General features: G+C 38.8%; 1 protein-coding gene and 1 non-coding gene across 3 annotated transcripts in view; one reads left to right on the top strand and one right to left on the bottom strand.

The window, feature by feature from the left end:
* The window catches only part of UGGT1 (UDP-glucose glycoprotein glucosyltransferase 1), a 112,463-nt gene that overhangs the window by 26,356 nt on the left and 63,548 nt on the right, over positions 1-22,559 (top strand). For both annotated transcript variants that reach the window (XM_045479344.1, XM_045479345.1), the window contains exons 12-17: positions 4,250-4,341; positions 6,150-6,300; positions 9,226-9,345; positions 10,413-10,498; positions 14,486-14,621; positions 16,741-16,872. In XM_045479344.1, coding sequence (XP_045335300.1) covers positions 4,250-4,341; positions 6,150-6,300; positions 9,226-9,345; positions 10,413-10,498; positions 14,486-14,621; positions 16,741-16,872 — 717 coding nt within the window. The remainder of the gene's footprint in view (positions 1-4,249; positions 4,342-6,149; positions 6,301-9,225; positions 9,346-10,412; positions 10,499-14,485; positions 14,622-16,740; positions 16,873-22,559) is intronic.
* LOC123600127 lies at positions 20,695-20,798 on the bottom strand. Its single transcript, XR_006713506.1, has one exon. It is a non-coding gene; the product is annotated as a U6 spliceosomal RNA (small nuclear RNA).

The following is a 22,559-nucleotide window of genomic DNA, read 5'->3' as shown; positions in this document are numbered from 1 at the left end:
CTATCTGTGAGAGAGAAGGAGAGAGAATGTGAGCGAGCAGGGGAGAGGGGCAGAGGGAGAGAGAGAGAGAGAATCTTAAGCAAGGCTCCTTGCTCAGCATGGAGCCTGACGTGGGGCTCAATCCCACGATCCTAGGATCATGACCTGAGCCATAATCAAGAGTCAGGTGCTTAACCAACTGAGCCACCCAGGCTTCTGGACTTACTCCCTGTTTTGTCCTCCTTGCTAGAAGCATCTATTTTCAACCCTTAGCTGATTGTTTTGATGTTTATCCCCAGCTTTATAGTAAACTTAAATTAGTGCTTTGTTTTCCAGTTTCAAGTCTTCTGTGTCGGCCTCCCATTACAAGGATGACATTTAACTTTCTTTCACTGCCCCTCACCCCCATGTCTGCCACTACTCTGTACTGGCACTTCCCCACCCCTCCACTTTCTCTGTATTTTCATGTTGTGATTTTATTAATTTTTGTTCTGCTCCACTATGGTCTGGTTGTTCTTTATGTCTAGGGCATACCAGTTATCCTGGGACCTTGCTTTAATCTCTTTTGTTGGATCTCCTATTTCTTGGGTTCCTGGTATTCTTTGTTTTTGGTTTACTCCCTTTTTTGGTGCAGTACATCATTCTTCATGAGAAAAGTTGCATTTCAGATTCTGAGAAATCAATTTTCCATTTCTGTTTTTATTGATAGCTTGGCTGAGTATAGAAATCTAGATTGGAAGTCCTTTAGAAGTTTTGTTACTGGACCAAAGTGAGTTGCTTCTTGGTGAGTTACAGACAGAGACCACACCAGGAGGAATTGCCTCACAAGGTCATCTTTATTTGTAGAAATAGGGAGATCACAGGGAATAATTTCCAAAACCATGACTACTCTAACAGAGGTACGCCGGCTCCTTTATTAGGGCTTGGGATGAATAGTTCCAAGAAGAGGACTTTAACATTGTAATGAAGCTGAGGAAGCTGTGGAGCATTTTCTGATTCATCTGCACAGGTGTTATATTTCCTCAAATAGTTTCTTTTCCTTTTCTAGCAATTTGTTAGTTTCTAAGAGATGAACTTGACTGACAGAAACTTTTAGGAATTTCCTGAGTTCAGTGGGTCAGTTTTGAGTTCAGGGGTCAATGGTGACAGTTTGAAGGCATTGCTTCTTAGAATTTTGGTTTCTGTTGTGGTTATTGAGAAGTCTGAAGCCTTGGTATGAGATCTAGTTTTTCTTTCCAGAATCATTCAGGGTGTTGTTTTTGGCTCTAGTAATCTGAATTTTCACAGTGCTATGCCCTTTAAAGAAATTTCTGTACTGTTGAGTAGTTGATGGGCCCTTTGAATCTGGAAAATATTTCCTAGAGTTTTGGGAAGTTTTCTTGATTTATTTCCTTGCATTTTTTCCATCTAGTTTCTCTCTTTTGTTTTCCTGGAATTCTTTATTTTTAAGATGTTGCATTTCCTTGACTAGCTTGGCCTAATTTAAAAAATGTGTATTTTCTTTCCTATTTTCCAATTCTTTTGTGTTTTATTTTAAAACTTTTTAGGGGAGGATTTTCAACCCCTTTGTTGAGATTTTTTCCTTTAGTTGTCAAATCTTTAATTTCCAAGGGTTATTGTTCTTTGATCCTTTTTTTTATGGTGTTCACATGTCATTTTGAACGTGTCAGTAGTGTATATGTATGTTTTCTTCTCTTTTGTATCTGTTTCCTCTTAAGTTGACTTTCTTTTTGTCTTGGTTTCTTGTCTTTAATGTTAGAGGCTTTCCTCACATGTCTGGTGATTGCTGCTCATGTTGAAGAGAATGAGGCAGTAGCAGTAAGGAGCTGATGGCAAGCCTTGAGGCTTTTTGACTGTAGGCTATCCTGTTATGGCCATTTCCTAGCTTGTCCCAGTGTGTCAGTCTGAAACTTTTCCTCTTGAGCTGTTCAGTCTCCAGAAAAGGATCTTCTGATCCTTTCTTACCTAGAAGGTGAAGTCTGGCTGCTGGAGTGGTAGAAGCCAAGTAGGAAAGAACATTCAGGAGCTTCCACTCAGTCCCCTGTTTTCCATATGGGATTCCCGCTCTCAGTTGTGTTTCATTTCCCTGAGTTCCCAGATTCTTTCACTCTTTCACAGGGAATGAAAGCGTTCCGTTTTTCTGGAGTGGAGGGACCTTGCTCCGTGAAATCAACCGGGGAGTCTGGGGGCTCTTATCTTTAAAAAGCTATACATCAGAACTCATTTTTTAGCCTAGTGATTACCCCCTCTTACCTGTGTTCTTTGTGCTGCCAATTCTTGAGCCTTTTGAGGAGTTCCACAGGGTAGCTTGTGGTTTCTGTTGGCTTTCCCCACTGTCAGCCTAGCCTTTAGCTTTCTCAGTGTTGTTAAAACTCTTGCTACTCACATATCTCCTTTCTAGCTTCCAAAATTAGTTGCCCTTTTTCTCTTTTGTTCTCTTTGTTGTTGTGGATTTATAACTCTATAAAATCCCTTTTTAAAAAACTGACATTTCAATAGAGTTTTAGGAGGGAAAGAAATGCTTGTGTTCAGTCTGTCTTTACCCCAGATTTTTAAAACCTTTACATAGAAGATATTAGTTAAATAGATTTGAGGGGTAAGTAAACCAAATTTATCTCCAATATTTACTAATTTGAAGAAACCTTATTGACATTTTTTATTTACCTTGTTTTTGATTTTCAGAATAGCAATATTAAATATTATCTTACTTTCAGGGCTCCCCCCACCAAGAGGACAAAACATTAAATTACATAGGCTATAGTACTTCCTAGATACTTCGGGGTTTCTTGATTAAATATTAAAGTATAAAATACAAAAGTATAAAATATGCAAAAATGTGTACAAACATTAAATCTTCAGTGTGATGAATTTTCAACGTTTTTTTTTTTTTTTTTTTTTTTTTTTTTTTTTTTTTGGGGGGGACAGAGAGAGACAGAGCATGAATGGGGGAGGGGCAGAGAGAGAGGGAGACACAGAATCGGAAACAGGCTCCAGGCTCTGAGCCATCAGCCCAGAGCCCGACGCGGGGCTCGAACTCACGGACCGCGAGATCGTGACCTGGCTGAAGTCGGACGCTTAACCGACTGCGCCACCCAGGCGCCCCAAGTGTGATGAATTTTCAAAAGTGAGGTTTGCTGTATTACCAGATCTTGAAACGGATATGAGTTATGCTTAGCAGCTCAGAATCTGTGTTTCTTACAGTCAGAGGGTGCTGTACTTATGGCCTGGGTGTGAGTGGACATGGAGTTTTTCCTTCCCACGTAAGAAATTCCAATTCTGAATTGATGCAGCTTTCCATTTTCCCCTTATTTTACTTGCCATTTAATCCTTCAGGGCAAAGAAGCAAATGTTGTGGCTTCGTCATTGTTTTGTGCTTTACTCATGTAATACTAGACCTTGAAGTTTACTGAGTCCGCAGACTACTGGGACATGAAGGAAGCTCACTGGTCCCTGCCCTTATTCCCCCAGCCCCATGAGAACTAAAGGTTTAATTTCCGTCCCTAGTATCTGAGTAGTTTCTTCCCTTTGCTGTGTGGAGCGGCTCCCAAGGAAAGAGGAATTAAATGGAAAGGGTAGAAGTCAACAGAAGCTGACACATCCAAGCAGTGTGTCGGATGGGTCGGGTAGGTCTGAAGGGCTGCACAGTCACCTGTGTGCCGTGGCAGCCACCACCTCAGGGAGCAGCAGTTGAGGCGCCCCATGGAGACCAGCGCTTGGAGAGTTAGCTTGCACATAGGTGCTTCCTCGGGGCAGCAACTCAGTTTCTTGATGTGTGTTAGTTTGAAGGTCTCAGGGAGGTGTGGGATTTTGAACCCTTTCAGATTATGTCTTTGGAGTTCATCAGGAGGCCCATCTGTTAGTGGCTGCTGTTACCACCTTGTTTGGCATCACAAACAGGCAAGAGTAACAGAAGTCTCTTATGAAAAATGATCCTCAGCACTTGGCTTATTTAACCAGTCTCCTTCCTTCTCCTCCTTCTCTGACATTAAACAGTTGTATTAATCAAAGTTGGAAGGAGGGAGGGAAGAGAGGTGTATTTTATCACAACCAGCAGTTTCATTACAACAAAATAGATGCTATGAAGGATCTGTGGGAGTACATAAAAGGAAATCTTAACCCATCCTTAGGGTTTCCTATAGTAAATAGGAGGATGCCAACATTTGTACATGTAATAAAGTTAGAAACATGGAAATTTTTGTTAAACATCTTCTTCTTGCTTCTTAACAATTTTTTTTTTTTTTTTTTTTTTTTTTTTTTTTTAATATTTCAGTATTTCAAGGGAACTTTAGGATTACAACCTGGAGACTCAGCACTGTTCATCAATGGACTTCACATTGATTTAGATACACAGGATATATTCAGGTATGGATAATGTTTTTCATTTTCTGAAAAGATTTTATAATGTTAGCTTCTTATGGGGTGCCTGGGTGGCTTAGTTGGTTGTTAGACTTTGGCTCAGGTCATGATCTCATGGCTTGTGAGTTTGAGCCCCATGTCAGGCTCTGTGCTGACAGCTCGGAGCCTGTAGTTTGCTTCAGATTCTGTGTCTCCATCTCTCTTGCTCTCTGCTCCTCCCCCACTTTCGCTGTGTCTCTCTTTCAAAAATAAATGAGCACTAAAAGAAAAAAAAAATTTATTGTGTTAGCTCCTTGTAACATGTTCAGATTGTGATGGCTTATTACCAGGTGAATGCATTTAGGTAGGCTCACGACTGGGATGGGCAGGATGACACTGTCATTTTTGTCTTAAGTTTATGTATTTATTTTGAGAGAGAGAGAGAGAGGGAGGAAGGGAGGGGCAGAGAGAGAGAGGGAGAGAGGGAGATAATCCCAGGTAGGCTTCACATTGACTGATATAGAGCTCAAACTCACAAACCATGAGATCATGACCTGAGCTGAAATCAAGAGTCACACTGAGCTACCCTGGTGACCCTGTCATTTGATGTATGTTCAAGGGCTTGGACATTTAAGGCCCAAGTCTTTTGAGGGTGCCCTTTTAGAGCTATAGTTTTCCTCTCAACCATAAAAAAAAGAGAGAGCTCAAGCAGGTTCTTTTACTTCTGGAAACAGTGTGAAGTAGATGTATTCAAAATGCCTATGCATCTGGTGTCTCAGAAGGTGTTCTGTCTTACATATGTTATTTGAGTATCTACCCTTTTTGTGTTGTTAAAATGTGGCTCAGTATTAACTTGCTCTGAATTGGTCTCATGAATTTTTTTCCGGGGGGGGTGGGGGAGGAGAGTGGATAGATAGAATTCAGATTTTGTCCTTGGGATTAAGGTTGATACAGTTGACACTGGGTTTCATAATAGTAAAAATAAAAGTTTATTGCTAATGCTTCAGAAGAGCCAGTTCCCACAGTAAGATATTTTTCACATTAATTATTTTCATTGAACTGTTAATGTTCTCATACTGCTTTTTAGAGCTAGTAAAAAGTAAAATGGATGTGGACACTTTAAATGAAGATTGCCCATATATGTTGTTTTTTTTTAAATAAAAAATATACACATATCTCTTTAATTTTTCAGGATTTACAAACTGAGTTCTTGCTCATTTAAACAGTTTTAAATAATACCCAGATAAAAGAACTAAGAAAAGTAACGTCTTCATCTTTGCTTCTTGTTTCTTCCTCCTCCCCATCTTTTCTACCTTCCCTCAAAAACCTCTACATTGGGTATAAATTCCTCTAGACCTTATACTGTGGTCATATGTGTGTGCACCTTGTAAATTGACACTGATGTTGAAGTTTATGTTAAATCTATATAATGTATTTTTTTAAATAGATTTTTAATTATGAGATAACTGTAGATTTATATGCAGTTGTAAGAAATACAGAGAGGTTACTGTAGTGTTTTTAAAAAATATGCAGTGTAAAATACAGATGAGGATTATTTCATCCTCAAATTGTGTGTTTATATTTAGAGATAATTTTATACCTGGTATATACGTGGATAAGTGTAAATAAACATGCACCAAGAAGCAAGTCCTACGTACTTTGTTTGATGTATTTTGACAAGATGAAGCAAGGGGAAGAGCTCCCATTTTTGGTTTCTTGACTGGTTTGAACAGGGCATTGAGTTTGAATGGATAGTTTTTTCATGGTGAGGTGTTTTTTTTTTTTTTTTTTTTAAAGCTTTTTCTACTAAATACCTACTTTCCCCCACTCTCCAGTCTGTTTGATGTGTTGAGGAATGAAGCTCGGGTAATGGAAGGTCTGCATAGATTGGGAATAGAAGGTCTTTCTCTGCATAATGTTTTGAAACTGAACATCCAGCCCTCTGAAGCTGACTATGCTGTAGACATCAGGAGTCCTGCTATTTCAGTAGGTATTCCGTTTGAGTGTCCAAGGGCATTCTGGGCAGACATTTTATTATGTCTTTCTCATTTGTCTTTTGTTAGAGGTAAGTTATTTCTATCATCTCCTTTATTGGCATCAAACAGTGATTTACAGCAACTGCTTATATGGGACCATGTGTATATAATAGTCTCTTTTTTTTTTTAAACATTTATTTATTGTTGAGAGACAGAGACAGAGCATGAGCAGGGGAGGGGCAGAGAGAGATGGAGACACAGAATCCGAAGCAGGCTCCAGGCTCCGAGCTGCCAGCACAGAGCCTGATGCCTGGGTCGAACCCACGAACTGTGAGATCATGACCTGAGCTGAAGTCAGACACCTAACTGACTGAGCCACCCAGGCGCCCCAAAGTAGTCTCTTAAATGCTCTAAAAGTTGAATTATTATATTTAATGTGGTTAAGACAGTGATTTTTCCAGTTTGTATCCCTCTAGAATTCAGCTGAACATCTCTTGGGGAAAAAAGAATGCTGAATTTGTATTTTCTCAGTTGCATCCAAGTCTTGTGTAATTTTGTGTAGAATATCATTCTTTGGCTATTATCTTTTTTTTTTAACATTTTTTTTAACGTTTATTTATCCTGAGAGAGAGAGAGAGCACGTGCACAAGCAATGAAAGGATAAAGAAGTAGAGAGAGAATCCCAAGCAGGCTCTGAACTGACAGTGCAAAGCCCGATGTGGGGCTCGAGCTCACAAACCTATGAGACCATGACCTGAACTGAAACCAAGAGTCAGATGCTTAATTGACTGAGCCACCCAGGTACCCTACCTAATATCCTTTAAAAGAACTTTGATTATTGGAGAGCCTGGGTGGCTCAGGCAGGTTAAGCGTTAGGCTCTTGATTTAGGCTCAGGTCATTGTCTCACGGTTTGTGGGTTCGATCCCCGCATTGGGCTCTGCTCTGACAATGCAGAGCCTGCTTCGATTTCTCTCTCTTCCTGTCTCTGCCCCTCCCCCGTGTGCATGTGCACACACTCTTTCTCCCTTTCTCTCTAAATAAATAAATAAATAAATAAATAAACTTAAAAAAAAAAGAACTTTATTTTGTATGTGAAGGATTTATATAGATTTATATCTGCTGTATTGATGTCTCCTTGTGTATAAAAGAGAATGCAGGGAATAGAGCTGTCCTGGGCATTTGTGGTCAAAGCACAATTAATATTAGCAATGTGCCTGGCCCATCCTGCCTGACCCATCCTTGGCCCTCCTATCCTTTTTTCTTGGTTTCTTTTTTTTTTTTTTTTTTTTTTTTAATTTTTTTTTTTTTTTCCAACGTTTATTTATTTTTGGGACAGAGAGAGACAGAGCATGAACGGGGGAGGGGCAGAGAGAGAGGGAGACACAGAATCGGAAACAGGCTCCAGGCTCTGAGCCGTCAGCCCAGAGCCTGATGCGGGGCTCGAACTCACGGACCGTGAGATCGTGACCTGGCCGAAGTCGGACGCTCAACCGACTGCGCCACCCAGGCGCCCCTTTTTCTTGGTTTCTATACAGCATTTATCATAGGGAAAATTTTTCCAAAGAAAATTATGTCGAATAAAGATGATCATGATTTGAGTTCTCTCTGGGTAATGTAGGTGTTATTTTGATAAATATTGTTATGTCATTTGTTTTCCTGTTAAAAACATTTGTAATTACAAAGAGTAAAGAGATGAATGTAAGCAACAGCAATATGGCCCATCCTATACTTTCTCTGCCTTAACATTTAATCATTTTGTGTCAAATCTTGTTTTCTTGGAAGAAAACAATGTTTCCATCCAAGTCCTCTTTAGCTCTCTTCCCAGTTCACCGTTTTCTCCCTGCAAGTAATTCCTCTTCAGAAGTACGTATGCATTTCCTACTGTATGTCTTAAAATTTTGAAGAATGCCATGGCAGTATTCTTTGTCCTTTTGTTACTCGGTAGTTTTGTCAGACTTATGTAGGTTGATCCCAAAAGGTTGTTTATCTTCTCATGTTTTATATTTTGCTTATTAAAAAAAATCTTTCATACAGTCACAGTTTAAAATTCAGACATACAAAAGGGTATGTATTGAAAAGTCTCATCACCCAGCTGTTCAGTTTTTGTCCCTAGAAGTAACAGGCATTATCAATTACTTGTGTATCTTTCCTTAAATACTCTATTTACACGAACAAAGTAACATACCCGTAGTTTCCCTCCTTGCCCTTTTTGTAGAAATGGTACATACTGTTTACTGACTGCTCCCTTTATGGAATTAGGTTGTGCCTAATTTTGTTGCTGTGATAAGCAGTACAATATCTTCTTGTATTTCTCTCTTTGTGCATATATGTGAAAATTTATTTGGAGTAGATGCCTAGAACTGGAGTACTTAGTGGTAGGGTAGTAATAAAGTCTTACTTTATTACTTTGTTTTCCCTAAAGTGACTGTTCCAAGCACCAGTGTTGGGTCAGAGCTTCCATTACTCTATACCCTTGCCTATTCTTGGATATTGACAAACTTTAAACTTTTTCTCAGTTTAATGAGTGTGAAATTTGACTGTGGTTTTAGTTTCTGTTTCTCAGATTATTGGTGAAGATGTACTCCTTTCCTTGTATTAATTGCTCTTTTGAATTTCCTCTGTAAATTTCTTTATCTCCATGGCTGATTTTCATTTCTCATATGTTGGGGGCCTTTTTTTATTGTTATGTTAGATTTCTATACATTGTCTTGACCCTAGTCCTTTTATTGGTTTTGTAGGTTGCAAATATCTTTTATTCTGTGGCTTGTGCTTTAGTCACTCATTTTTATACTTGATCTTTGTAATTTTGAAAATGGTGTTTTCCATGTGATTCTTCTTAAAATCATTTCAAGTCTTACGGACAATTCTAGCACTTTTCACTAATGGCGACTAAAGTGTATGCACCGTGTTTTGTTTTGTTTTTTTCCTCCCTAGTGGATCAACAACCTGGAGGTTGACAGCAGATATAATTCATGGCCTTCTAGTCTACAAGAATTGCTTCGACCCACCTTTCCTGGGGTTATCCGGCAGATCAGGAAAAACTTGCATAACATGGTGAGTAAAACTCATTGTCTAGCCATAAGCTCTGTTTCTCCCTTGACTTCTCCCCTACCTTTCAACCATATAGACTGTTCACTTCTGTCCTATACTAGCTGCTTCTATCACCACTATGACCACTAAATATGTTCTTCTAACTCCATATTCAATCTGAAAGGGTTTTTAAATGTATTTATCACATATAGGGCTGTGAGATGTCACAGTAGCATTACTGCCTCATCAGGGTGTAAGGAAATGTTACCTTAACCTGAAAGTTTAGGTTGTGTTATTTTACTTTTATGATAGTTTTACCCAGAAGATGAATATGTTGCTACTCTTTTCCTTTAATGTCTTAATCTCTAAAATTTGATAGTTCAGTTTATTTTCTTAAATAAATCTGTGAACTCCTACTTGTTTTTCTTTATTTCACTGCTTTCAAGAGAGAGAAGAGGTTTCTTAGTTTGCCCTCTTTTTTCCTCTTATTTCTTCCTTTGCCATCATCTGCTCTTAAAGAGATTAGGGGTCTCCTTCACCAGAACCTGTAAGCGAAACTATCCTCTGTACTTGCCTGACTCTTGAAGCCACTTTTCTCCTTCTCAGTCAAAATTTCATTCTGTTTCTCTTACCCATATATCTGAACTTTATTAAATGAGATTATACATGGATTTGAAGCACATCATGAGACCTTAATACATAATAGCTAGTATTGGGATTTAAAAGTTAAGTTCTAAATGAATTCTTAATTCAGAGATGCTTACAATTGAATACACAAAAAGAGGTGATCTCCATTTTCTAAGGTAGGAGAGTTGCTAAAACTTGGGTTTTGTTAGGTGTAGTAGAAGTATGGGTGTTAGGAATCTGGAACACAGTTCCCATGCTATTAGCAGAACACCGTGAGAATTTAGTACTGAATTCTTTGAACATAAAGGAGGGAAACTGCTATTGTGTACCTCCTCTTTTATGTGGTTCAAGAGTAACTGAAAAAGATTACCTTCAAGTGCAAAGAGTAATGGCATTTTCATTGGCCCTGTTACATTTGAATAAATTTCATTTCATACGTTCCTTTCCCCCTTTCCCCTTCACAGGTTTTCATAGTTGATCCTGCTCATGAGACCACAGCAGAGTTGATTAACACAGCTGAGATGTTCCTCAGTAATCATATACCACTAAGGTAACACTGGTATTGATTGAATGATATATATCTAATTAGCTGAGGTTTCGTTTGTCATTTTTAAATTTTTTTTTTTTTCAACGTTTATTATTTTTTTGGGACAGAGAGAGACAGAGCATGAACGGGGGAGGGGCAGAGAGAGAGGGAGACACAGAATCGGAAACAGGCTCCAGGCTCTGAGCCATCAGCCCAGAGCCCGACGCGGGGCTCGAACCCACGGACCGCGAGATCGTGACCTGGCTGAAGTCGGATGCTTAACCGACTGCGCCACCCAGGCGCCCCTCGTTTGTCATTTTTAAATGCAAGTCTGGTGCCATGGATAATTAATAGTCAGATCATTAATGACCTCTATATCTTTGCTTAGTATGAAGCAGTATCTTTTGAGGCGGAAAATTTCATTCTCAGTGAATAAAGGTTTATACCATTGAATTCTTAATAGCTCATGTAAAAATAATTTGTGGTCTCATCTTGCTTCCCAGTGGAAGGGAGTTTTCCTAGGTAAGTGTCCACATGACAGGGCCTATTTCCCCTTTCGGTGGAGATAAAGAGTTTTGCCAATAACTTTTCTTAGACTGACAAGAACTAAATGTGCATACAGCCTTTTGTAGATGCAGACACATTTATTTCACTTGTGTTGCCAAATCTACCAACAGGGTACTTGAATGGGTGGGTTTTTCACTGTGCTTTTTAAGACCAGTTTTTTAAGGCTTTTACATATACATGCTAAGATATTTTCACTTACATTCCAAATAATGTCTGGGAATTTTATGTGCTGACAAAAATTTGAATTCTTAGAAAACATGAAAATAGAGAAGAAAAGTCTAGCTAACAAATGTTGTGTGTTCTGTACGCAGCACTGAGCTAAATGCTGTGGATAGTATCTAAGCTGTATTCCTACCTTCTTGAAAAAAATACTGTGCGTACTTCCAGACTCTTTAAGAAGATATTTGATCAGGTGCTAGGTTGTGTCCTGGTCATAAGTGCTTTAGGATTTCAGGGAAACAAATGATTATGAACTAAGACATTTGGGAGGGACAAAGGTTTCATGGAACAGTCGGATTTCAGTTAGGCTTTGAAGAAAATAGAGGGTTTTTTTTGATGGAAAAGCAGAGATTTTTGTTTATTGAGATTTTTCATGTAAAACATGAATACCCCCTGGTTTGATGGAGGACTAAACTACTAGATTACAGACAGAGGTGTATTTTGGTTAAAAGGGAAATAAAAGAACACAGAAGTTGGCCCATGTACACAGTGGGCATTAAGTAAATATTTATTGAATTGCATTGAGGGACAAGAAGAGGGAATGAGGTCTTCACATTGCAAAGGTAGGTGAGAAGTCACTTAACTCATAGGCAGTAGGGAAGCATGCTTGTTCGGTTGGTGGAGAGACCCAAGGCAGAGTGGCTGTTGTTTTAGTCTTTGTCTGTGTTGATGTGGTATACCAGGGCATTGACAGGGGCTGAGGAGAGGAGCAGACAAATCTGGGAGACTCCCTAGTGGTACTTGATGAGAAACTGGGCCTGAGAGAAACAGAAGTCTGCATTTTAGGGCCTAGCTAACAGAAAAACTCTGATGCCCTTTCTAGAAATTGGAAACTTGGAAAGTGGAATTCCTTGTGAGGAGATACTTAGCCCTTATTTTTGTTTTCATAAGAATTAACAGGTCAATCCTCATGTGATTTCTGTTACAAGTGAGATTTTAAAAAACAAAAACAATTTTCATCTATAAAACTCTCTTGCCACTACCATCTACATATACACACACTGTCCACATACCTCAGGAGAGCAGAATGTTTGATATGTGTATTTTCTTCTTCCGTTTTTAGGCTTTACCTTTTTCTCTTTTTAATAGACTTTGTATTTTTTAGGGCAGTGTTAGCTAATTAACTGGTATTAATACATTATTATCAACTAAAGTTCATAGCTTACATTAGGGTTCATTGTTTGCATTGTATATTCCATGGGTTTGACAAGCGTGTGATGACATGTTTCCACCATCACGTAATCATACAGAATAGTTTCATTGCCCTCCAAGTCTCCTGTGCCCTACCTGTTTGTTCTTCCCTCTCAGGCACTGGCAACCACTGGTTTTTTTTTTACCGTCTCCATTATTTTGCCTTTCCCAGACTCATGATGTAGGTAACTTTATTAGATTGGCTTTTTTTTTTCATTTAGCAGTATGATTATAAGGTTTGTTCATGTCTTTTTGTAGCTTGATTCTTTCTTTCTTTTTAAAATGTTTATTTATTTTGAGAGAGAGAAAAAGCAGAAGTGGGGGAGGGATGAAGAGAGGGGGAAAGAATCTTAAGCAGGCTCCATGCCCAGCTTGATCTTATGGTCGTGAGGTCATGACTAAAGCTGAAATCGAGTCAGCCACTCAACCAACCGAGCCACCCAGGCACCCCTGGATCATTTATTTTTATTGCCAAATAATATTCCATTATGTAGATATACTATAGTTTTGTTTGTTTATTTAATCCATTCACCTATTGACAGACATCCTGATTGCTTCCAAGTTTGGGCATTAATGAAGAAAACTGCTATAGACATCTGTGTGCAGGTTTTTGTGTGGATATAAGCTTTCAGCTCATTTGGGTAAATACCAAGGGGCGTGATTGCTTTATCTTAGGGTAAAAAGTATATTTCATTTTATAAGAAATTGCCACGCTGTCTTCCAAAGTGGTTGTGCTACTTTGCGTTCTTACCAGCAATGAATAAGAGTTCCTATAATTAGCTCTATATTCTCTCCAGAATTGGGCGTTGTCAAAGTTTTGGGTGTTAGCTTTTCTAATAGGTGTGTAGTGGTATCTCATTGTGATTTTATTCTGAAATTCCCGAATGACATGATGTCAAGCGTCTTTTTTTATGCTTATTTGCCAACTCTGTGCCTTGTTTGCTGAGGCGCCAATTCCGATCTTTTGCCTGGTTTTCAACTTTTTATTGTGGAGTGTGAAGAGTTCTTTGTATATTTTGGATATCTGTCCTTTGTCAGATATGTGTTTCTCACAGGTTTTCTGTCTGTCTGTGGCTTGTCTTCATTCTCTTCTTTCACAGTTTCTTTCACAGGGCAGAAGTTCTTCATTTCAATGAAGTTTAGCTCCCCCATTTTTTTTTTTTTTTGTCATGGATCCTGTCTTTGCTGTTAGTTCTAGTAAGTCATTGCCCACTTAAGATCACCTAAGTTTTCTGTGTTCTTTTCTAGGTATTTTGTAGTTCTGTGTTTTACATTCATGTTTATGGTCCATTTTGAGTTAATTTTTTGTGAGAGGTATAAGGTCTCTGTATAGATTTGTGTTTTTGCGCTGTGAATGTGTCCAGTTTTTCCAGCACCCTTTGTTAATAGACTGTCTGTTCTCACTTCTGTTGGTTTTGCTCCAGTATGTAGGCTATGACTTCTGTATGGGCCAGTGAAAAGCTTTTGGGTTTATTTTTAATCTTATTTTATTTTTGGCCACTTTGTAGATGTGTAATGTATCTTTTTGTGGTTCTTTCCCTTAATCTAAAATTTAAATTGTGATAAGCATGAACCTTGGTTGTAGCTTTTTGCCAATGGATAATAGTAAACATTTTCACGTTTTTCATATTGTCTATGTTAAATCTCAAAATCCACTCCCCCCTTTTTATAGATTTTCACATTCTGAAAACATTCATTTCCTCTAATTTTTCTTTAAAAATCATAAAGTCTCCATCTAAAACTAGCAAAACCCTTCACATCAGTGAAGGCCTCATTTCACCGTGGGAGAACAGTGTGCTTTAACAGTTGAACAGTCTAAGCCACCTTTGGGAACCTGCTTTTATTCTGCAAGTGATGAGTGCCTTTACCCGCCATATTAGAGTAGGATGTGAACCGTGCTTTTCAGTAGAGGAGGTTTTCATTGGAGGAAGCTGCAGTATGTGAATGAGAATCAGAGATGCCATTCCTTTTAACCAGTTGCATTTTTGAGATAAGTTTCTTTTTCTTCTTTTTGCCCTTCCCCCTCTTCCCCAGAATTGGTTTAATCTTTGTGGTTAATGACTCTGAAGATGTTGATGGGATGCAAGATGCTGGAGTGGCTATTCTGAGAGCGTATAATTATGTTGCCCAAGAAGTGGACGATTATCATGCCTTCCAAACTCTGATACATGTATGTTTTCAATCAAAATGGCGAATAATTTTCTTAATCTAACTTCGTCTAAGAAATAGTATGAGTTAAGAGGATTTTATATTTCTGTGAAGAGAAGAAGTATGATAAATTATTCTTGCAAACTTCATATTTTATATTTAAGGAGTTGCCTTTACTGATTCACCAGTGTTCATAATAGACTGCTGTGGTTTCAACTAAGATAGATTCCTTAGGAGCCCTACTAAGGTATCTTAGTCTTCTGACTTTTGGTAATTTGAAGTCACTAATTTTTTTTGGTAAATGTGATGTTCTTTGCTTGTTTAAAAAAATGTTTGCTTTTCCCCTCTAAGTTCTTTATGATAATTTAATATTCAAATAATAAATTCTAACTGTCTATTTTCTCTATTTTTTTTTTTACCTTGGAAACTCTGAAATGCCCTGATTTTTATATATACTTAAGATAATTGCTCAAGTTCAAACAAGGAACTCTCTCATTTTTTTTCCTGGTTTTGAATATATAAAAAACTTACAAGTAACAAGTGTTTTGCTTATAGGTTAGTGGTAATTATTAGAAAACCATCTTTAAAGCATTTCACCTTTTTTTAACCTATAAACATGTCAGCATGCTATTTTTTATGTTTGGTGTTTAGAGATTCAGTCCAGAGCATTTTTTATTAAAATGTTCATATATTTATCTGACTATCATCTATTGAAGACTCACCATTTCCCAGGCCTGGTACTAGCTGCAAGGGATACAGAGAAGTGTAAGACTTCACCCCTGTCCGTAAAGCCCTTATGGTGTGGTGGGGGACACGACCACGCAGATGGTTTAAGCATAGCTCACCCTAGCAACACCAGGACTCCCTCCACTAGGGATGTTCTGGTTGTGGAGTGGAAAGTGGTCCTAGCTCAGTGCAGGAGGAAAAACAGGAGTGAGTTGAATGATGGCTGCAAATCGGAGGTAGTAATTCCCTGTTGTCAATTCCCTGGGGCTTGAGCAGAGCTGAAAGGGGAACCTAGCCATTGAGGCTCCCAGGCCAGGCCGTGAGTGTCCAGATTGCAGAGGATTAAACTCCAGATAAAAACATTCTGGTGCATGTATGTATCATGGGTCTGACCAAGGGTAGAGAAAGTGGCAGGGATACTGGTTGGTGGGCTGTTGTTGGGATCTCTGAGAAGTGATAGCGAGGGGTGCTTAGCAGTGGGGCTACAGAGAAAGAAAGAAAGAAAGAAAAAGAAAGAAAGAAAGAAGTTCAGAAGTTGTTGAGGATGTGTTTTAACGTCTGTTTTTTAAAATTGTGCCTCCCACCTCCCGCCAATATCTGTGTCTATGAAGGAAAGGATAATATGAGTTTTTATTTCTTTTTGTTTATTTTTAATTGCAACAACAAAAATTTTATGTTCATTGTAAAAAATTTTTGAAAGTATTATTAAAGTGAATCGATTTAAAATTTCTCTCTCTCCCCTCTCTAATCCTGTTCCTTAAAGGCAAAACCACTATTAAAAGGTTGTCTTATATCCTTCTAGGTGTTTAACTATATGTATAAAGACATAGTTGTGTTGTTATTTGTTTTATATCTGCTTTTTAAAAACAAGGATTTTTGCTGCATGTATTTTATAACTTATCCCCCTAAACATGATGGCCATAAGTTCTTATTTCAAGGATTATGTAAAGGTATTCAGATTAAAAAAAAATTAACACATTAAAATCTTTTTTAATGTGTATTTAATTTTGAGAGAGAGAGACACAGAGCATGAGTGGGGGAGGGGCAGAGAAGGAGAGGAAGATACAGAATCTAAAGCAAGCTCCAGGCTCTGAGCTGTCAGCACAGAGTCCAATGTGAGGCTCGAACTCACAAAGTATGAGATCATGACCTGAGCCAAAGTCGGTTGCTTAACCAGCTGAGCCACTCTACATTTGGGCCTTTATGTATGAACTGATTGGATCATTTTAAGAATATATAGTTTCTAATATGAGAAGGCATCTTAAAGAGGTATATGAAAAAGGGATTGCTAATATGTTCCATATGACCTTTTAAGAAAAGTAGCCATGTTTCTCTATATTCAGAAATCTTTTGTAATAAACATTCTGAAATTTGGATTTAAAAGTGTGGGGGTTACCTGGTTTTTCTTTCTTCAGATCTATAACAAAGTAAGGACTGGAGAAAAAGTAAAAGTTGAACATGTGGTCAGTGTCCTGGAAAAGAAGTATCCGTATGTCGAAGTGAATAGCATTTTGGGGATTGACTCTGCTTATGATCAGAATCGGAAGGTAAGAACTGCTTTGGCACTTCTCATTGGACCACAATGCTATATTTTCCTTATCTCTTTTTTGAGGGGAATTGTAATTAAAAAGGTAGTAAAAGTATTTAGGTACTTCTCATTTAACAGTTTAAAAACCAGGTCACTTGTCTGTGTTTGCAAATGAAGTTTATATTTCAATTTTGTAAAGATATCATTGCTTTTTAGCTGGCATGTTAACTATTAAATTGAAAAACAAATTTCCTTTTCGCAGTGCAGTGGTAGTACTTTGTGATATATGTTCCACATAAAAGCTATTAGAAATATATGATGCATGCTTAGCAGGTTATGATGTATCCTATTGATGTGTATTATTTATTTAGTTGCTTAGGCTAAAGATAAAAATATATTTAGGAATACAATAAACAGAATGGCAAAGTGTGGTAATAAAGATTTATTTTTTTTTAATATTTATTTAAAAATAATACTATTTCTTGTGAGACATGAAATACAGTAAAAGGACCTTTATCGCAAGCAGAAACAAGGTAGTCGGTTTATTGAAAATAAATGTTCAGGCAAGAAATCAAAATACATTTCTAAGATGTTTTATTTAAAAAAATTTTTTTTTAATGTTTATTTATTTTTGACAGAGAGAGAGAAACAAAGAGCGAGCAGGGGAGGGGCAGAAAGAGAGGGAGACAGAATCTGAAGCAGACTCTAGGCTCTGAGCTGTCAGCACAGAGCCCAATGCAGGGCTCGAACCCACGAACTGTGAGATCATGACCTGAGCCAAAGTTGGACACTTAACTGACTGAGCCACCCAGGCGCCCCTGAGATGTTTTGATTTAAAACAATAAAAGTGTATTTATTTACCAACTTTTTTTTTTTTTTTACTTTTGACAAGGCCTTTGGTTCTTTTGTTTGGAGATCTGAGTTGTGATCCTTTTAGAAACTGTACTCATAATGAATTGTTTATATTTTCTTTTTCATCTGGGTACAGAATTCTTCTAGATTTTTATAATCTCCCTCCCAAGTCTTTTATAGTAGTCTTACCCACATCTAGTTTAGCATCACTTATTTTTAGCCTGTCATCTTTTTGAATTTCTAGTCATTTGATTTGTTTTCTTGAGGAGACCAGCTTTTTCTTTTTGTAATCATATTTTATTGGTTGCATAATATTAAATGATGTTATCTAACTGAGAAAAATATTTGGCTTGGGAACAGATATATCTGATCTTTGGTAAACATTTAACCCAAATGAGGGGAGAAAAGTGTGTGCATTCTAGAGAGTAGCTCACTAGAGTTAGAGGTCAGCGTGCTTTATTAGCTAGTATTTGTTGCTATTAACTTGGTTAGTTGAGTTTGGTTAAGAGATCTATTCTAAGTTGTTGCAGGTTTTAGAGGGATTGAACAAAACACTATTTAGCAAGAACTATGAGGCTTACGTAAAACATCTTATAGATATAGTGTCTGTTTTATGCAGGTAACAACTTTGATTGCATACAAAGACTCTACCCTTTTTTACTCCTTCCCCATTTGATTTTTTTTTAAGTTTATTTTTTTTTCGAGAGGCGGGGGAGGGGCAGAGACAGAGGGAGAGAGAATCCCAAGTAGGCACCATGCTTAGTGAGGAACCCATGTGGGACTCGATCTCGTGAACTGTGAAATCATTTTCTGAGCCAAAATCAGGAGTTGGTTGCTCAGCTGACAGCCACCCAGGCACCCCTCCTGGTTTCTGTTTTTGATGCCACAGTTTATCTCTTTTTATGTTGTGTATTCCTTAACCAAGTATTATAGCTATCGTTATTCTTAATACTTTTGCCCTTTAACTTTTATATTAGAGTTATTAAGTGGTTAACCCAGCGGTTATTAGAATTTTCTTTTAGGTTTGTTTTTTTTTTTGTTTGTTTGTTTTTTTTTAAATTTTTTTTCAACATTTATTTATTTTTTTGGGACAGAGAGAGACAGAGCATGAACGGGGGAGGGGCAGAGAGAGAGGGAGACACAGAATCGGAAGCAGGCTCCAGGCTCTGAGCCATCAGCCCAGAGCCCGACGCGGGGCTCGAACTCACGGACCGCGAGATCGTGACCTGGCTGAAGTCGGACGCTTAACCGACTGCGCCACCCAGGCGCCCCTAGGTTTGTTTGTTTTTGAGAGAGAGAACGTGAGCGTGAGCAGGGGAGAGAGGCAGAGAGAGAGTGAGGCAGGGGATCTGAAGCAGGCTTCTTGCTGACAGCAGAGAGCCCAATGTGGAGCTTGAACTCACTAACTGTGGGATCATGACCTGGGCCAAAGTCAGACGCTTAACCAACTGAGCCACCCAGGCGCCCATAGAATATTCTTAATTTGACTATATACCTACCTTTAGCAGTGTGTTGTATATTTTTGTGTGTTTTTATGTCACTAGTTAATCATCTTTCATTTCAGCTTAAACAACTCCTTTCACCATGTCTTGTAAGACGGGTTTAGTGGTGCTGAAGTATCTCCACTTCTGTTTGTTTGGGAAAAGTCTTTACCTTTCTTTCATTTCTAAAGGATAACTCTGCCAGGTAGTGTGTTCTTGGTTAGCAGTATTTATCTTTCAGCACTTTGATATCATCCCACTCTTTTGTGGTTGGGAAGGTTTCTTTTGAGAAATCTGCTCTGAACCTTCCCTGGTAAGGGAAGCGTGTTTTCTTTTGCTGCTTTCAAGATTCTATCTTTGTCTTTGATTTTTGACAGTTTTATTATTATGATGTATCTTGCAGAGGATTGCTTTAAGTTGATTTTATTTGGTGACCTATAAGTGTCATGAACTTGATCAAATCTTTCCCTAGATTTGGGGAGTTCTCAGCCATTATTTCTTTAAATAAGCTTTTTTTTTTTTTTAAAGCTTTTTTCTTAATGTTTGTTTATTTTTGAGAGAGGGATAGAGCCTGAGCAGGGGAGAGGCAGAGAGGGAGACAGAGAATCCGAAGCAGGCTTTTTGCTCTGAGCTGTTAGCACAGAGCTCAATGTGGGGCTTGAACTCACGAGCCATGAGATCATGACCTGAGCTGAAATCAGGCGTTGGACGCTTAATTGACTGAACCACCCAGGTACCCCTGATCTAGTCTGATACTGTTTTTGTTTTTTTTTTTGCTTAAATTTTATTTTTATTATGAATAGAATTTATTGTCAAATTGGCTTACATATAACACCCGGTGCTCATCCCGACAACTGCCGTCCTTGATGCCCATCACCCATTTTCCCCTCTCCCCCACCCTCCCCACTCCCCCATCTACCCTCAGTTTGTTCTCTGTATTTAAGAGTCTCTTATGGTTTGCCTCCCTCTCTGTAACTATTTTTTCCTTTCCCTTCCCCCATGGTCTTCTGTTAAGTTTCTCAAGTTCCACATATGAGTGAAAACATGGTATCTGTCCTCTGACTGACTTATTTTACTCAGCATAATACTTTCCAGTTCCATCCATGTTGCTGCAAATGACATGATTTCATTCTTTCTCATTGCCAGGTAGTATTCTGTTATGTATATAAACCATATCTTCTTTATCCATTCACCAGTTGATGGACACTTAGGCTCTTTCCATAATTTGGCTATTGTTGAAAGTGCTGCTATAAACATTGGGGTACATGTGTCTCTGCATCAGCGTTCCTGTATCCCTTGGGTAAATTCCTAGCAGTGCTATTGCTGGGTCATAGGGTAGATCTGTTTTTAATTTTTTGAGGAACCTCCACACTGTTTTCCAGAGCGGCTGCACCAGTTTGCATTTCCACCAATAGTGCAAAGGGTTCCTGTTTCTCCACATCCTCGCCAGCATCTATAGTCTCCTGATTTGTTCATTTAAACTACTCTGGTGTGAGGTGCTATCTCAGAAAAATCTGGAATGCGTCACAAATTTGAGTGTCATCCTTGTGTAGGGGCCATGCTAATCTCTGCATCGTTCCAATTTTAGTATATGTGCTGCCGAAGCGAGCACTGATCTATTCTGATATTAATGGTATTTCATTTTTCCTTTCATTTGTTGTATTCTTTGGCTCCAGAGTATCTGTTTGGTTCTTTTTTTTATGATTTCTCTCTCTTCTTTTTTTTAAATTTTTTTTAATGTTTATTTATTTTTGAGACAGAGACAGAGCATGAATGGGGGAGGGTCAGAGAGAGAGGGAGACACAGAATCCAAAGCAGGCTCCAGGCTCTGAGCTGTCAGCACAGAGCCCGACGTGGGGCTCGAACTCATGGACCGTGAGATCATGACCTGAGCTGAAGTTGGATGCTTAACCGACTGAGCCACCCAGGTGCCCCTGATTTCTCTCTCTTCTTGCTAAACTTGTGATTTTGTTTGTGGTTTTTTGTTGTTGTTGAATTATCTTCCTGTGTTTTCTTGTAGGTAATTGAATTTCCCTTTAAACAATTTTTTTGAATTCTTTATTGGGTAAATCACAAATATCTATTTCTTTGAAATTGGTTACTGAAAGATTATTGCAATCCTTTGATGCTATTACGCTTTCTTGATGTTCCTTGTAGTTTTGTGTTGCTTTCTTTGCATTTAAGATAGCAGTCACCTCCTGCAGTCTTTACTAACTGCCTTTGGGAGAGAAGTACTTTCTGTCAGACCTGCTAGGAATTCTGAGGCTTTCTTAGGCCATCTGTGGATACATATGCTCCATACTTGTTCTTTCTTGTACAGAATTCTTAAGCTTGTGTAACTTCTCAATTCTACAGTGCCCAAGGCTGGGTGCTGACTGCCTTTCTTTTATTTTCCCCAAGGTGGCCCTAAAGCTCATGTATTTTGTCTGTCTCTGGCCCACGTGTTTGGGCTGGCTTTCTGTGCTTGCTCACTAGCCATCTGGCAAAATTCACTCTTGCCAACACTGTCAGGAGCATACACATGGAGCTGGCTACAGGGGGAGGGTGAGTGTGGGTGAGGTGAGCTGAGTGCTGTGAGTGTCTGCCTGTAGCCATTTGGTGGGATCTGTGGATGAAGTGTCCACAGTAGCTCATGGGTGGCTTCTTGATGGGAGTCCGTGATAGAGTAAAAATTATTTTTTTATTTTTGAATGTTTATTTATTTCTGAGAGAGAGAGAGACAGAGTGCGAGTGGGGGAGGAGCAGAGAGAGAGGGAGACACAAAATCTGAAGCAGGCTCCAAGCTCCAAGCTGTCAGCACAGAGCCTGATGCAGGGCTCAAACCCACGAAGCATGAGATCTGAGCCAAAGTTGGACGCCTAACCGACTGAGTCATCCAGTTGCCCTAGGATCCATCCCCTTTAAATGCTTTCTGAGAGTACTGTCTGCAGCCCTCCCCCAGCGTCTTTCTACTCTCAGTCACGCAGCTCACAATTGAGTACTCTCGATGGGGTGAGAGAGAAATGAGCCTCTTTGGCAATGTCCCATATAGCTGGGGAAGTTGAGTGTTTGCTCACTTGTTCTCAGTTACCCCTACAGGAGAAATCATGGGCCCAGAAGATCTCTCTTGCTGCTTTGGCGGAGGGTGGATCTTCTTCTCCAGTGCATCCAATCTCATATTTTTTTTTGCTCGAGTGGTGTATTGGAACTTCTGTGCTGGAAACCTGGACTTACACAAAGACTGTCTTGTCTGAAGGTGATTGCTTAAGACAGTTTTTTCTAGGGCTCCTCAAACTATGGCTGGGAGAAGGTGGAGCCAGTTAATGAGCCAACGTAGGGTCCACAGCTAGGGTTGAAGTCTGTATGCCTGTTACCTGATGCTCAGGTGGGTGAG

The sequence above is a fragment of the Leopardus geoffroyi genome, chromosome C1 (assembly GCF_018350155.1).
Source record: "Leopardus geoffroyi isolate Oge1 chromosome C1, O.geoffroyi_Oge1_pat1.0, whole genome shotgun sequence".
NCBI lineage: Eukaryota > Metazoa > Chordata > Mammalia > Carnivora > Felidae > Leopardus > Leopardus geoffroyi.
Note: the sequence above shows the minus strand (reverse complement) of the source record. Positions and strands in the feature narration are given on the sequence as shown.